The 12,286-nt window shown below is 45.0% G+C and overlaps 1 protein-coding gene and 1 long non-coding RNA gene across 3 annotated transcripts in view; both read right to left on the bottom strand.

Moving 5' to 3' along the window:
* Window positions 1-6,950, bottom strand: part of LOC132451048 (uncharacterized) — an 82,767-nt gene extending 75,817 nt beyond the window's left edge. The window contains exon 1 of the long non-coding RNA XR_009523956.1: window positions 6,880-6,950. This is a non-coding gene — a long non-coding RNA (uncharacterized LOC132451048). The remainder of the gene's footprint in view (window positions 1-6,879) is intronic.
* On the bottom strand, window positions 506-6,310 carry myclb (MYCL proto-oncogene, bHLH transcription factor b). 2 transcript variants are annotated; one of them, XM_060043273.1, is made up of 3 exons: window positions 6,024-6,310; window positions 4,695-5,380; window positions 506-3,835 (listed from the first exon to the last, which is right to left on the bottom strand). In XM_060043273.1, the coding sequence occupies exons 2-3, from the start codon at window positions 5,314-5,316 to the stop codon at window positions 3,018-3,020; spliced, it is 1,440 nt and encodes a 479-aa protein (XP_059899256.1). In that variant the 5' UTR covers window positions 5,317-5,380; window positions 6,024-6,310; the 3' UTR covers window positions 506-3,017. The 2 variants fall into 2 exon arrangements, with proteins under 2 accessions (XP_059899256.1, XP_059899257.1); XM_060043274.1 differs by having other exon boundaries at window positions 4,695-5,376; window positions 6,024-6,293.
* Window positions 6,951-12,286: the final 5,336 nt, after the last annotated feature.

Genomic DNA, 12,286 nt, shown 5'->3' with positions numbered 1-12,286 from the left:
ATCAAAGGGGTTACTTCAGTTTGCAAAATAAGAGTAAGCACTGCAGGCAATTCCTTTAGCGCTGTAGCATAAATCAAATACCAGATTCGACTTCATTAGATCAGAGTATTGACTGAATTATAATGAAATTGGCTTTCAAATAAAATGAGAAAATGGTTGATATCGTTTCTATGGAAACTAGAAGCTGAGCAGTGATGAGAAAAGGTGCTTGTTGCCATGGCAGAGCAGCCCGGATTTGATACCTTGGAGACTGCTCCGAATAAAAGCTTGATGCAGTAGAGGATTAGTTTACATTGACATTTGCAGGTATTGTCGTTTAATAAACTACACATCCAACATTTTTCCTTATTAATAATCCAGTGCAAATGAATTGCACTGGATCTCCAACTACCTATATGTTGGAGTGACATAAGTTAACCATTTTCTATGAATGCGTAACTCTTCATTGCATTTGAGACAGAAAAGAGGGGAATAGAGGCGCAATCAGAAATTACAAGAATCAAGGTTAATGCCTAAACATTTACATTTATTAGTTTTCCAACTTAACTCTCCCATACACAGAAGCTTATGAGGTAAAGAAAAAACAAAGTGCAGATACAATGCTCCATTAGTCTACGTGGTCTTGACTCTCAAAAACTCCACTTCAACCGCTACCATGACAGCGCCAACGGCAGAGACCAGTGACGAACCAAACAAGAACAAAACAAAACTTGGGAGTAACCATGTTTTAGGTTAGATTTGATCTGCACCAAACCTAACCCCCTGAACAACCAACTATAGGTTTGTGCTGATTCAATTAGCAGATTAAATTAATATGGTGCATTAGGAAGACCGAGGTGGGACTAAACCACCTTGGCATTTCCCCCCCCCCCCCAACTGAAATGTTAGCAGACAAGGCCTGATACGCCTGCTTGAGCACTTGAGTTGGAAATTGATTTAATAAAATGTGATGCCCCACGTACTTCTCCATCTCACTCTGTTTGCACAGTGAAGAATAAGGAAGGTGGCTGGAAATTAATATTTGTTTCCTCTAAGCCCACCGGGGGTCAAGAACAGAAAAAGTCACAGACTACTTGGAGTTTTCCTGAGTGCCTTGAAACAGGAGGACATGCTACAAAACCATTGTTATGGTACAGTATTCGATTACAATGGGCTACAGTGTTCTCTGGTGTTTATGGCTTGAAAATGATGATAAAGAAGCAGGCCCGGGGGCTGGGGGGGGGGCTGACTGGCAATAGAATGAGCTGTGCATGGAGGTTACCGAAGAGAAGCCTAGAGGTAAAACTGTTGGCTCCTCTTAAACCAGTCCTCTGTCCACACCGTACAGAGTGCTGCATTAGATACATTGAAAAAGAGAAAGACATTCAGATGCTTTTTAAAAACCAATCGAGCTGAGAAGTGAAGAGCCTGTACGGTCCTCAGCACGATACCGCCAGCGTGGACCAACTCACAACATAAAGAACAAACAAAAACCTTTGATAGTTCACACTTGAACATAGCTCCGTAGGAAAATATAGTACAAAACCTTTGTCCCGAACATTTCTAGAATGTACAAACCAACACCAGGTACAGCAAAAAAAACATTTTTACATGGAAACAAAGTCATTGAAAACGGTGTCCAAAGTGGCTAGTGTGATCAATATCAGTTCAGTTTTATTGTAGCTTTTTTTAATTTTCTTATCCTTTTTTATTAACAAAAATAGAAGCTTTGAGTAATCTTTGAAAGCCAGCAAGCCCAGTCCCTGGTCTCTCTCTCTCCCAGAGTAGAAAAAAATAACAAGTATTGCAGACAGCTCTGCTTTAGGGTTGAAAGGACTGTACATCCAGGGAGTTATATACACAGACACACATATATGAATCACATATGTATTCAACCAGATAGTCTACATACAATAAAAGGCTTCTAGAGGCGTTACTTCAAATGCAAAATTTAAAACATAAAAAACAAAACAATACACCGTTTACAAATGACAGGCAAAATGAACAAAACAGATCTGATAACTATACATGAAACACAAAGGGTTCCATTTCCAAACCAAAAAGTTTTGCATTGTGGATGTTGCGGATATGCAAAGTTTAACCAAATCATTAGCAGGCATGTTAGGGAGATTATTTTTCATTGATGACCTCAAATGGCACGTAACGTAAATTAGATTTATTTATAAAATTAAAAGTCTTTGTAAATATGATCTTAATTAGTTTAGCAGTTGCAAGAGGATGGGATAATAGTTACTTAACACGTGCATATAGTCAAAATCTAATTTCAAAAACATTTGCCAAAGACATGCTGGCATTTGCCGTATCTTTACCCCATTCTCTCCCTCTGGTGAATAATATCAAACAGTATTACAGTGGGCAACCCTCGCTTGCTCCTTCACCCTAGGAAGAAAAAAAAAACTATATAAATTGGTATGAGCGGACTCTGACAAAGAGGGCCTGATCAGAGTAGCATAGTTTAAACTTATTTCCATAACGGTTGCCACCCAATGCCGATTTCCATTTCACTCTGCCGCCAACTTGGCGTATTACCACTACTTTATACAACTTAAACTTTGACCAGATGAATTGAGCAGTCAATAAGAAAAGTTTAAGAAAGCAAGAACAGGAGAAACTTGGAAATGGAAAGAAAAACTGAACCAAAACCAGCAGGAAGGGGCGGCTAACTGGAAAAGGGAAAACAAAATATGAGTTAAGAAGGCCTCTGCGTGAGGAAAAAAACAACTAATAACTCTGATTTAAAGAAGAGCATCAACCAAGATGGAGAGAAAGAGCGGTCGCTCGTCTTAAATTTACCCCTGAAGGAACAAATCCACCCACGCTCACTGTCCTGAGTGGCCAACTGCCCTGTGAATCGCTCAGGAGGTTATGTGCAAACAACAAAATACAAACAAAACAAAAACAACCCTATTCTGCCCGACGCTTCCCGCTGAAGAAAGTCATGAATGAAACATTAGTGTATTTCTCCTTCATTTGTCCCCATTCAGTACTGTGTGTGTGTGTTAGTGAGCGCGGTGCGCTCAGCAGCGTCTGAGCTGGGCCAGCCTGCGTTGCAGCTGCAGCTGCCTGGCCTTCAGCTGCCTCCTCTCCTGGGCCTTCTGCCGCTCGCCGGCGTGGAGCTGCTGCAGGTACTGGGTGGCGCGTGTCAGGATGGCCACCTTGGGCGTCTTCGGACAGTCCGCCAGGCCTGGGATTTCGTCCCGCAGCAGGAGGAAGCGCGAGCGCAGGTCATTGCGCCGCTTGCGCTCCAGGAAGTTGTGCGCGCGGCGCTTGTCCGTGTCCTCGCCGTCGGACGACTGCGGGCTGGAGAGGTGCGAGTGGGAGTAGGACGAGAAGCCCTGCGACGGCGGGGAGGAGGAGCCCGAGGCGGGCGGCGAGGAAGGCATCTCGTAGAAGGAGGAGGCGGCGGTCGATGGGGAGGAGGCGGGGTCGGGCGACGGCGAGCGGGATCCGGCGCCGCAGCGGCCGCCGGCGGTGGCGGCGGTGGGATTAGAGGCCGTGTGGCCCGGGCGCGGCTGCTGGAGGTAGGGGCCGAGAGAGTTCTGGCTCGGGTGGGGGAGGGGCTGGTGGGCGGGGCCGTCCGGCCGCGCCCGCTTGCGGGGCGGGTCGGGCAGCGTGTCGGGGGAGGGCGCAGCGTAGTTGTGCTGCTGCTGGTGGATGGAGATGTGGAAGCGCTTCATGCATGGGTCCAGGTGGTCGGCGCACACCGTGATGGTCACCGGCTGCCGGCTGTTCACCAGCCGCCGCGACTTGTGTTGCTGCTGCTGGTGTTCCACCGTCACCACGTCGATCTCCTCATCGTCCTCGTCGTCCTCGTCTTCGTCGTCATCTTCATCGTCTTCAAACGACAACAAACCCCCCGGGAAAAAAAGGAAGAAATGAATCAGTTATACAGGAGTGTATTGAATTCCAGGGCTGATCAATTATTTGACTACACCTGGGCACACGCTGCATAAGAGTGTGAGAGCTATCGCAGGCCAATTCAATTAGCGACGTAGGAGACATGCTGATTCAAAGAGGCACACACACACACACACACACACACTTAAGAACCACTTGCTGATGGCAGAACAATTATCTACAAACTGATACAACACAAAGTGCGACAAGTCCTTTTTTTGCTGAGGAAAGCCGGTGGTTTATGTAAGGGCAACAAGTTCCCATGGTGGCATTCCACCCAACATTAAAGTACTGCATCAAAACCCAAATACCACATTGTGGGAGTCAGAGACTGAAGCAGTGAGGGGACACTTGGCAGACAAAATCTTGGAGGATGGCAAAATTTAAGAAAGCTGTGGAACAGTATTTTTATCATGGAGCTCATAATGGAAGATATAAATACTTTATTTCGACTAATACTTCAAATATCAACCACAGTCTGAGGTTAGGATATTGTTGGCTGAAGTACAGACCACAAGAACATGAGGCAGCAGCTGGTCGCCTGGCACCAAGCCAAGGAACAGATGTTTCAATGGGCGTGTCACTGTGGAGCCGTGGCGCATGTGTTGCATGCGCCAAGGTAACGCATTGCAGTCATACATGCCACCCTCAAGTCCTCCATCCATCGACAGTATAGGTCACCGCACAACAAAACTATTCGTTCGTATTCGTTTTACCAAACGTTACGCTACATATTTTAATGCAAGCCGAGGTCTTAAAAAAAAAAAAACACCGCGAGTGATTCAAGTTGCACTGACCTGATGTATCGGTGTGGGACTCTGAGCCGGAGGACACTTGAGGTTTTTTACAGCCGCCCGTTAACGGGAAAGTAAGGATTGCAGCTGGGTCCACACAGTCGGTCGCCAGGCTACTGATCAGTGGCGCATCGGACGAGACGCAGTGCGTCCTCCCCGACGACTGAACGCCGGGTGCCGTCGGTACTTTAGCGGCCACCGAGCCAGCATGGGAGGCGATCCGCTCCTCCACAACTTTCTCAGCCTGCAGTCCGGCGGAAAACCCGCTCCACATACAATCCTGGATGATGATTGAACTAAGGTTGCTGAAGGAGTCGTTCACGGTGTTCACTTTACAAGGCAAGTCCTGTTCCTCGTCCTGGCCCAAGAACTGAGACATCAATTCCAATCGATCACCGAGCGACTGATGTACCGGTCCGACCTTGCCTGCTCCTTCGACCGTCCGGATGGGGGACATGGGCGGGGTCGGCACCAGTTCAAATTTCTTCCATATATCCTCGCTTGGCGCCGTGGACTTGAAGAAATCCTCGTCCGGGTCGTGGTCGTCGTAGAAATAATGTTGGTAGTGGTCGTACTCCATCTCCCCGTTCTCATACCGGGGGGCGGTTGAGCTGATGCCCGGCATCAGGGCTGCGGACCTGGCGCTTCGCTCCTGTCCTGGGGTTATGGTGACACAATGTTCTCTCTGTCTGGACATGGTGGGAAACAAGTCGTGCACACTTTAAAAGGCGATTTATAGCATCGATACCAACGTACTTAATATAATGCAGCTAATTGGGTTTGCGTTTTCCCCTCAAGTTAGTTTCAGATCATTATTTCAAAGGATTGTACACAACCATTTGTCGTACTCAACTAGAAAGTTTTTTTTACGCGTGTGCTTGCATGGAAGTGGCATAAGTTCAAGTTTCGCAACGTAGTTATTACACAACAGTGCCGCTGCTTAAAGTGTGCGGTGACAGCCCACCACAAAACACAGGTCGATTAAAAATAGACAGTTACCTTCAAACATGTAGGCCTGCTAATTGACCTTTAATTGTGGGTTATGATGCACCCAATCAGTGAACCCGTTTCCCTCCAACCCCCACCAAGCTTCGCAGACCCCGATCATCCCCAGTATTGGTCGTAGATAAGGGTAAAACAACTCAGCTGCCGGTAAATTCGGGTATCAATTAATTAAAAGGCGTGTACTAAAACCAAACTTCTGAAGCGGTAAGCTTCCGCCATCCTCGAAATACACTCAGAGCCCCGCCATTTAGTCCCATGGTACATTTGCAAATAGGCCTACTTAACAAAAAAAAAGTCCCCAAGCGGTGGAGTGGTCATTTATATTACCTGGTAGGGCTAATGCTGATTTCGTCTTCATAGATTCTGTGTGAGCGTAAAAGTGGGGAAATAAAATGCGTAGTTCTCGCTGGGCAACACTTCTTGAACGTCCGCTTCGAGTTGGGCGTCCCCTCTTTGTCTTTGACGGTTAATTGCCACAAATAAAGATCACTCGTGTGTTCCTACTCCTCAAATGTTGGATACGTTTTTTTTTTTTACTGCGGTCACTTTCCTTGCCAGCAACGACGCTATCTGATCTGGGTTAGGCAAGTTGTCTATATGCATAAAAGGCGGGTCGTAGTAGTGAAGACACGCCCATATTTAAAGGGCCACTGTATTTTTTTCTTCATCAATATCAGCTGCGAACAACGGTGCGATGAAAACAAGGTGAAGTAACAAAGGAGTTTGTGCTCATGCGGGCACTCGTACGTCTCCGTGTTATCAATTGAATGAAGTTATATTTTATTAGGAAAAGATTATAACATGTGTACTCCCTGAACATATTCATAATAAAACAAAGAAAAATACTAAAGCCAACATCCTAAGATATAAAGGGAAATTATAAAATCTATGCATATATTGTGTGTAACAATGTCCTAAAGTGTTATGTTAACACAGCAATAAAAGTCATTAAACAATTACAGCTGTATTGTTCTATCCAGGAAAAGTATAATTGTGTAATTCAGTTGTATATATTTTGCCTGCGTCTGTAGTACAGTCACTGCATGACATCATGTGTGCAAATCGACTCTCCGCAGAGAGTCAATACTGTGGCAGAGTTCCCTACCCTGTCATGGGGATCTCTCTGACAGCTGCAACGCATAAACCATGAGTTGGCTCGCATGCAGAATATAGGTTACCTGACACAAACACTAGCTAACACACCCACACACACACACACACACACACACACACACACACACACACACACACACACACACACACACACAAATACAGATTTCAAACTCATCATGGTTCTTTGTCCATCCAAACTGCACCAACATAAGGGATAGCTGAACGTTACGATTTTAATGTTTAATGTCATGGTATTGGTTTGGTGGGAAAGCAAAGTATCATGGGAATCAACCCTAGAAATGAAATCTATTTTAACACAAAAAATTAGGACAAAAACAAACACTGAAGCGGCAGGCTTTTTGTACGCAACAGATACTAAAGAAGCCATTCTTCTACTTTACCTCTGCCAGCCACCCTACTGGGCAAGGAGCAGTGAAGCAGACACCGTGAAATTATGGTCTGTCCGGCTCATCTTCTCATCAAGCCTGGAAGCCCCTCCGCTCCCCCCATCACCCCATCACCCACACAGACACACTCTCTCTCTCTCTCTCTCTCTCTCTCTCTCTCTCTCTCTCTCTCTCTCTCTTTCTCTCTGTTGTCACCGCCCCTCACCCCTCCCTTGCCCTCCCCCTCTGCCCTTTAAAGCCCATTTCTCTCTGTTCAGAAGATATTTACCCTGCACGATGCGGAGGAGAGACTCAGGGAGCGCTGATCTCTCCTCTTGTTTCCCACGAGAGAGAGGATCTTCTTCAAGGATGAGATAGAGCAAGGAGAGATATTGGGAGAGATAAAGAGACAGAGTTAAGGCAAAGACAAAGTTAAGGTTTACTACCCATAACATTTAAATGTTTTACATTTCTCTCTTTCTCTATTTGCCTCCATCTTTTTTGTCATGCTCTCCCACACTGCGCTATCCTGTATCTGTCTCTCGGCCGGTCTGTTCTCTATCCGCATCTGTCTAAAAGCGGCCCGCTTTTATCTTGCTTTTGTTTTATCGCCTTCCTTCCTGTACTTCCCCTTTGAGTTAATGATCACCAGTAAAAGGCTTCAAGGGGAGAGAGCATCCCGCTAGATCCTGCATGAAGCAACCCCCACACAGAAAGTTCTGTTAAGTTTGAATTATGTCACAGACACAGAGGCTCACCTCAAGGAAATTAATGGACGATTCTGTGTCCTTGCAGATTGTGACTTATAGGAGTTGTGAACAAGAAGTGGTAGATTAGGGGGTGAAAGGTCAAAACTAATAATTGTAAGTCCTCCAAGCATTAGCAGTCCTCCTTTTCCAGGAAAGGGGATAGGCAACGGTGTAATGGGATTCCAAACAGCTGATCAATGTCCCAATATCTCTCTCTGACTCTCTTTGTCACTCTCTCGCTCTTTCTCTCTCTTTTCCTCTCTCTAGCTTTTTCTCGCTCTCTCACTCTTTTGACTTTCACCAACTTGTGGTTGCACACCTCCCCAGCCAGCGAATGTTTATCACACACAAGATACCGATTTACTGCAGTCTGCTTTCTCAGAACACAGGAGGTGGTAAATGTGATCTACCCTCCCCCCTCCCCCCTCCCCCCTCCCCCCTCCCCCCGCCCCGAGTGCCAAGGCAGCAAACTGAGAAAATGACTTAATTCAGAGGCTTACATATTACTAACGGTCAATAAAGAGCTTCACTTTGTCACTGTGACATTCTCCTCCTCTCATACTCTTCACTTCTGACCATCCATCTTTTTTCACGCCCCGACTGGTTAAAACCCCCAAGGGACCGGGAGAGGCAGAAGGTGGATAAGAGGAAGTGCAGCAAGTCTGCACTTCGGCCAACACAAATATTCCCCAGAAGGAATTGGTTAAAAGTCCCAATTGCATTGTTTTTGGGTGATTTATTTTTCCATGTCTGCGTCTTTGATATGAGGTCGAATGTCGAGTTCACACAATTATGATGGATACTTGAGCAGGAGGTTGGAGAATGGTTATTCCGTAGTTCTCTTGTATCTTACCCTCCGTGTGTGTAACTGGATTGGCCTTTGTTTAGTTCTTAACTGTAGCCCATAAGGCAAGGCAAGGCAACTTTATTTATATAGCACTTTTCATACACAAGGCAGACTCAAAGTGCTTCACATATAAACATTGTCATACAATAAAATAAAATAATAGATAAGTAAAAGAAAACATATGCAAAGAAATTACTAAAATAGAAAAGTGCAATGTATTTAAGATCAGATCAACAGCCTCTCTGGTACCCGCATCGGGACTCCAACCCGACCTAAAGAAACTTGGTACTTTCTCTGGGACTACAACCCGGATTCTAGTAACTCTAACACAAACCAAAGGCCTTATTCTGGGACTCCAACCCAGACAGACTTCAGGACTCTAACCAAGACAGAACTCAGGTCTTTTTTTTCTGGGACTCCAACCCGACCTAAGGAACATGGTCCTTTCTCTGGGACTCCAACCCAGATTCTAGGACTCTAACCCAGAGTCCTAGAACATGTATAAGTGAGGGACCTGTCATGTGACACACAGACATGCAACCGCATCACTTTATCTTTTAATCCCTGAAAATAAAGGGAAAGTTAAAAAGGCATTTTAGTAAGTAAAATAGAAAGTGCAATGTATTTAAGATCAGATCAACAGTCTCTCTGGAACCCACGTCGGGACTCCAACCCGACCTAAAGGAACTTGGTCCTTTCTCTGGGACCCCAACCCAGATTCTAGGACTCTAACCCAGACAGAACTAGGGACTCAAACCCTTATCCTTTCTCTCTGGTATCAGATCCTGTATCTTTCTGGTAAAAATAGAAAATAAAGGGAAAGTTAAAAAGGCATTTTAGTAAAATAAAGGCAAAGTTGCAATGTATTTAAGATTTAGCAGAAAGCTAAAGCAAACATAAAAGTCTTGTTTTAAAGGGGCTCAGAGTTGGGGCAAGTCTTAAATTAAGAGTTTATTCCAGCTATTTGTTGCATAGTAACTAAATCCTGCTTTCCCATGTTTCGTGTTTACTCTGGGGATAATTAACAGATTGGTCTCAGAAGATCTTAGTGTTCTAGAAGGCTTATGTAGTGGAAGCATATCAGTTAAATATTTTGGGCCTAAACCATGTAGGGATTTATAGGTTAGCAACATGATTTTAAAATCTATTCTCTGACCTACATGAAGCCCATGTAACGATTCATGTAACACATTTTTTGGTCTTTGTTAAAACTCTAGCAGCAGCATTCTGAACAAGCTGAAGCTTCCTTAGAGTTTGTTTTGGGAGACCTGTAAGGAGACCATTGCAGTAATCAAGCTTACTAGTGATAAAGGCATGTACAAGTTTTTGTAAGTCTTCGGTGGACATGAGCCCTCTAAGTCTTGCTACATTTTTAAGGTGATAATATGCAGATTTTGTAACTGACTTGATGTGACTGTCGAAATGTAAATCAGAATCCATGATAACCCCTAGATTGCTGTCTTTGATTGAGGTTTTCAGGGACAGAGAGTGAAGGTGTTGGGTCAATTTAAGCCTTTCCGTTTTAGCACCAAATAGAATTATCTGGCTCAAATGTTAATTATCAGTTTTGTCCTCATTTAGCTAAAGGAAATTTCGGCACATCCAGTCTTTCACTTGCTCAATGCACTGGCACAGCAGATCTATGTGCCGATAGTCATTTGGTGATAGCGATACATAGATTTGCGTGTCATCAGCATAGCAATGATGGTCAATATTGTTATTTTGCATGATTTGCCCTAGTGGGAGCATGTAGATGCTGAATAAAGAGGGTCCTAAGATCGAACCTTGTGGGACTCCACAATCACGTTGGTTGATTCTGATACAAAGTCGCCAATGGAAATAAGCAGACTCATCTGTCAGACGGCAGTTAGAATCCTACATATCCATCCCTAGATCAACAACTATACTCTCGGGACGGCATGTAGAAGAAGAATAGAGGGGACGGTTTTATGGCTCAGGTGAGGAAGTGGTCGAACCAGTGTGTGAGGAAAGGAAGAAAAAGAAGAAAAAAACACAAAGCTGTTTGTATATGTATGAGAGGTGATTAAAAGAACAAAGCTTCCTCCCACTCCTGCTCTCCTTCCACCCCTCCCCCCACTCCTTCCCTGCCTCTATCCCTCTCCTGGGGTCATCCTGACCATGCTGCCCCCCCCCCCCCCCCACGCCTCCAGGACCTCCAAGCTGCCAGACTGATCAATGAACACCTAGTCTGTGACCCGCCCAGAAGTGTGCGTCGCTGTCATTTGCACGTGTCATGCATGTGTATATGCGTGGGTTGGCGTGTGTGTGTGTGTGTGTGTGTGTGTGTGTGTGTGTGTGTGTGTGTGTGTGTGTGTGTGTGTGTGTGTGTGTGTGTGTGTGTGTGTGTGTGTGTGTGTGTAGTGGTTTTAATCTAGAGGCAGAGGAGCCAGCTGGGCAGCTGTTACCCACTGGATTGTATCAAATGTTTCTGCTGACGCATAGAGGCTGCTGGACACGTACGCTGCCACACACACATGAACACGCCCACACACACACACACACACACACACACACACACACACACACACACACACACACACACACACACACACACACACACACACACACACACACACACACACACACACACACAAAAACGCACACACACACACATACACACACAAACACGTGCAAACAAGCACAAATACGGACACATAAATACAAACACACACATGTAAATTCATTTAAAGTCATTTATTTATCGGACAATGTGCAATGGGGACATATTGTACCAGTTATAGCTATTAGCTAATTGCAAGGCATCTGTAACACATGACGCATAGATACACTCAGTGTGGACATGTATAAGTGAGGGACCTGTCATGTGACACACAGACATGCAACCGCATCACTTTATCTTTTAATGGACATTCAATTCTCAATATATTCAACAATGCCTTCCTTTGTCGACCTAATGCTCGGTCTTTCTGTCCATCCGTCTGCCTGTCTCTCTGTATGCCTGTCTATCTGTCTGCCTGTTGTTCAACAATTGTTTGGTGCCATCATAGCAGGGGTTTGGGAGGAGCGTTTTTTCTTTGTGGCCCAACACAAGTGACATAGTGACACAAGTGTATTTTGATTGCGGCTGTCACATCATTTAGGTATTAGAGAATAGTAAAGTGCTGTATTGTACAGTATAGTGTAGTATAGTATAGTTTAGTACAGTATAGTAAAGAACAGTATTGTGTAGTAAAGTGTAGTGTAGAGTAAACAATGTCATAGTGAAGCCCATCCGAGTGTGACTGTAAGTATATCTCCTGGATATATTGCTTGGAGTGATACTATTGTGTTGTTTGTAGCAGGACATGACCATGTGGAGGAGCCCTGAAGCGTTGAGCAGCTCTGGCCTGCCGGTAACTGTCCATCATCTACACACCATTCAAATCCAATCTGCCTAGTTAGCAGGGAAATGTATTCTGAATGTGGTATGTGTGTGTGTGTGTGTGTGTGTGTGTGTGTGTGTGTGTGTGTGTG

The sequence above is a fragment of the Gadus macrocephalus genome, chromosome 22 (assembly GCF_031168955.1).
Source record: "Gadus macrocephalus chromosome 22, ASM3116895v1".
Lineage (NCBI taxonomy): Eukaryota > Metazoa > Chordata > Actinopteri > Gadiformes > Gadidae > Gadus > Gadus macrocephalus.
The sequence above is the reverse complement of the archived record's forward strand: the minus strand, read 5'-3'. Positions and strand labels throughout refer to the sequence as shown.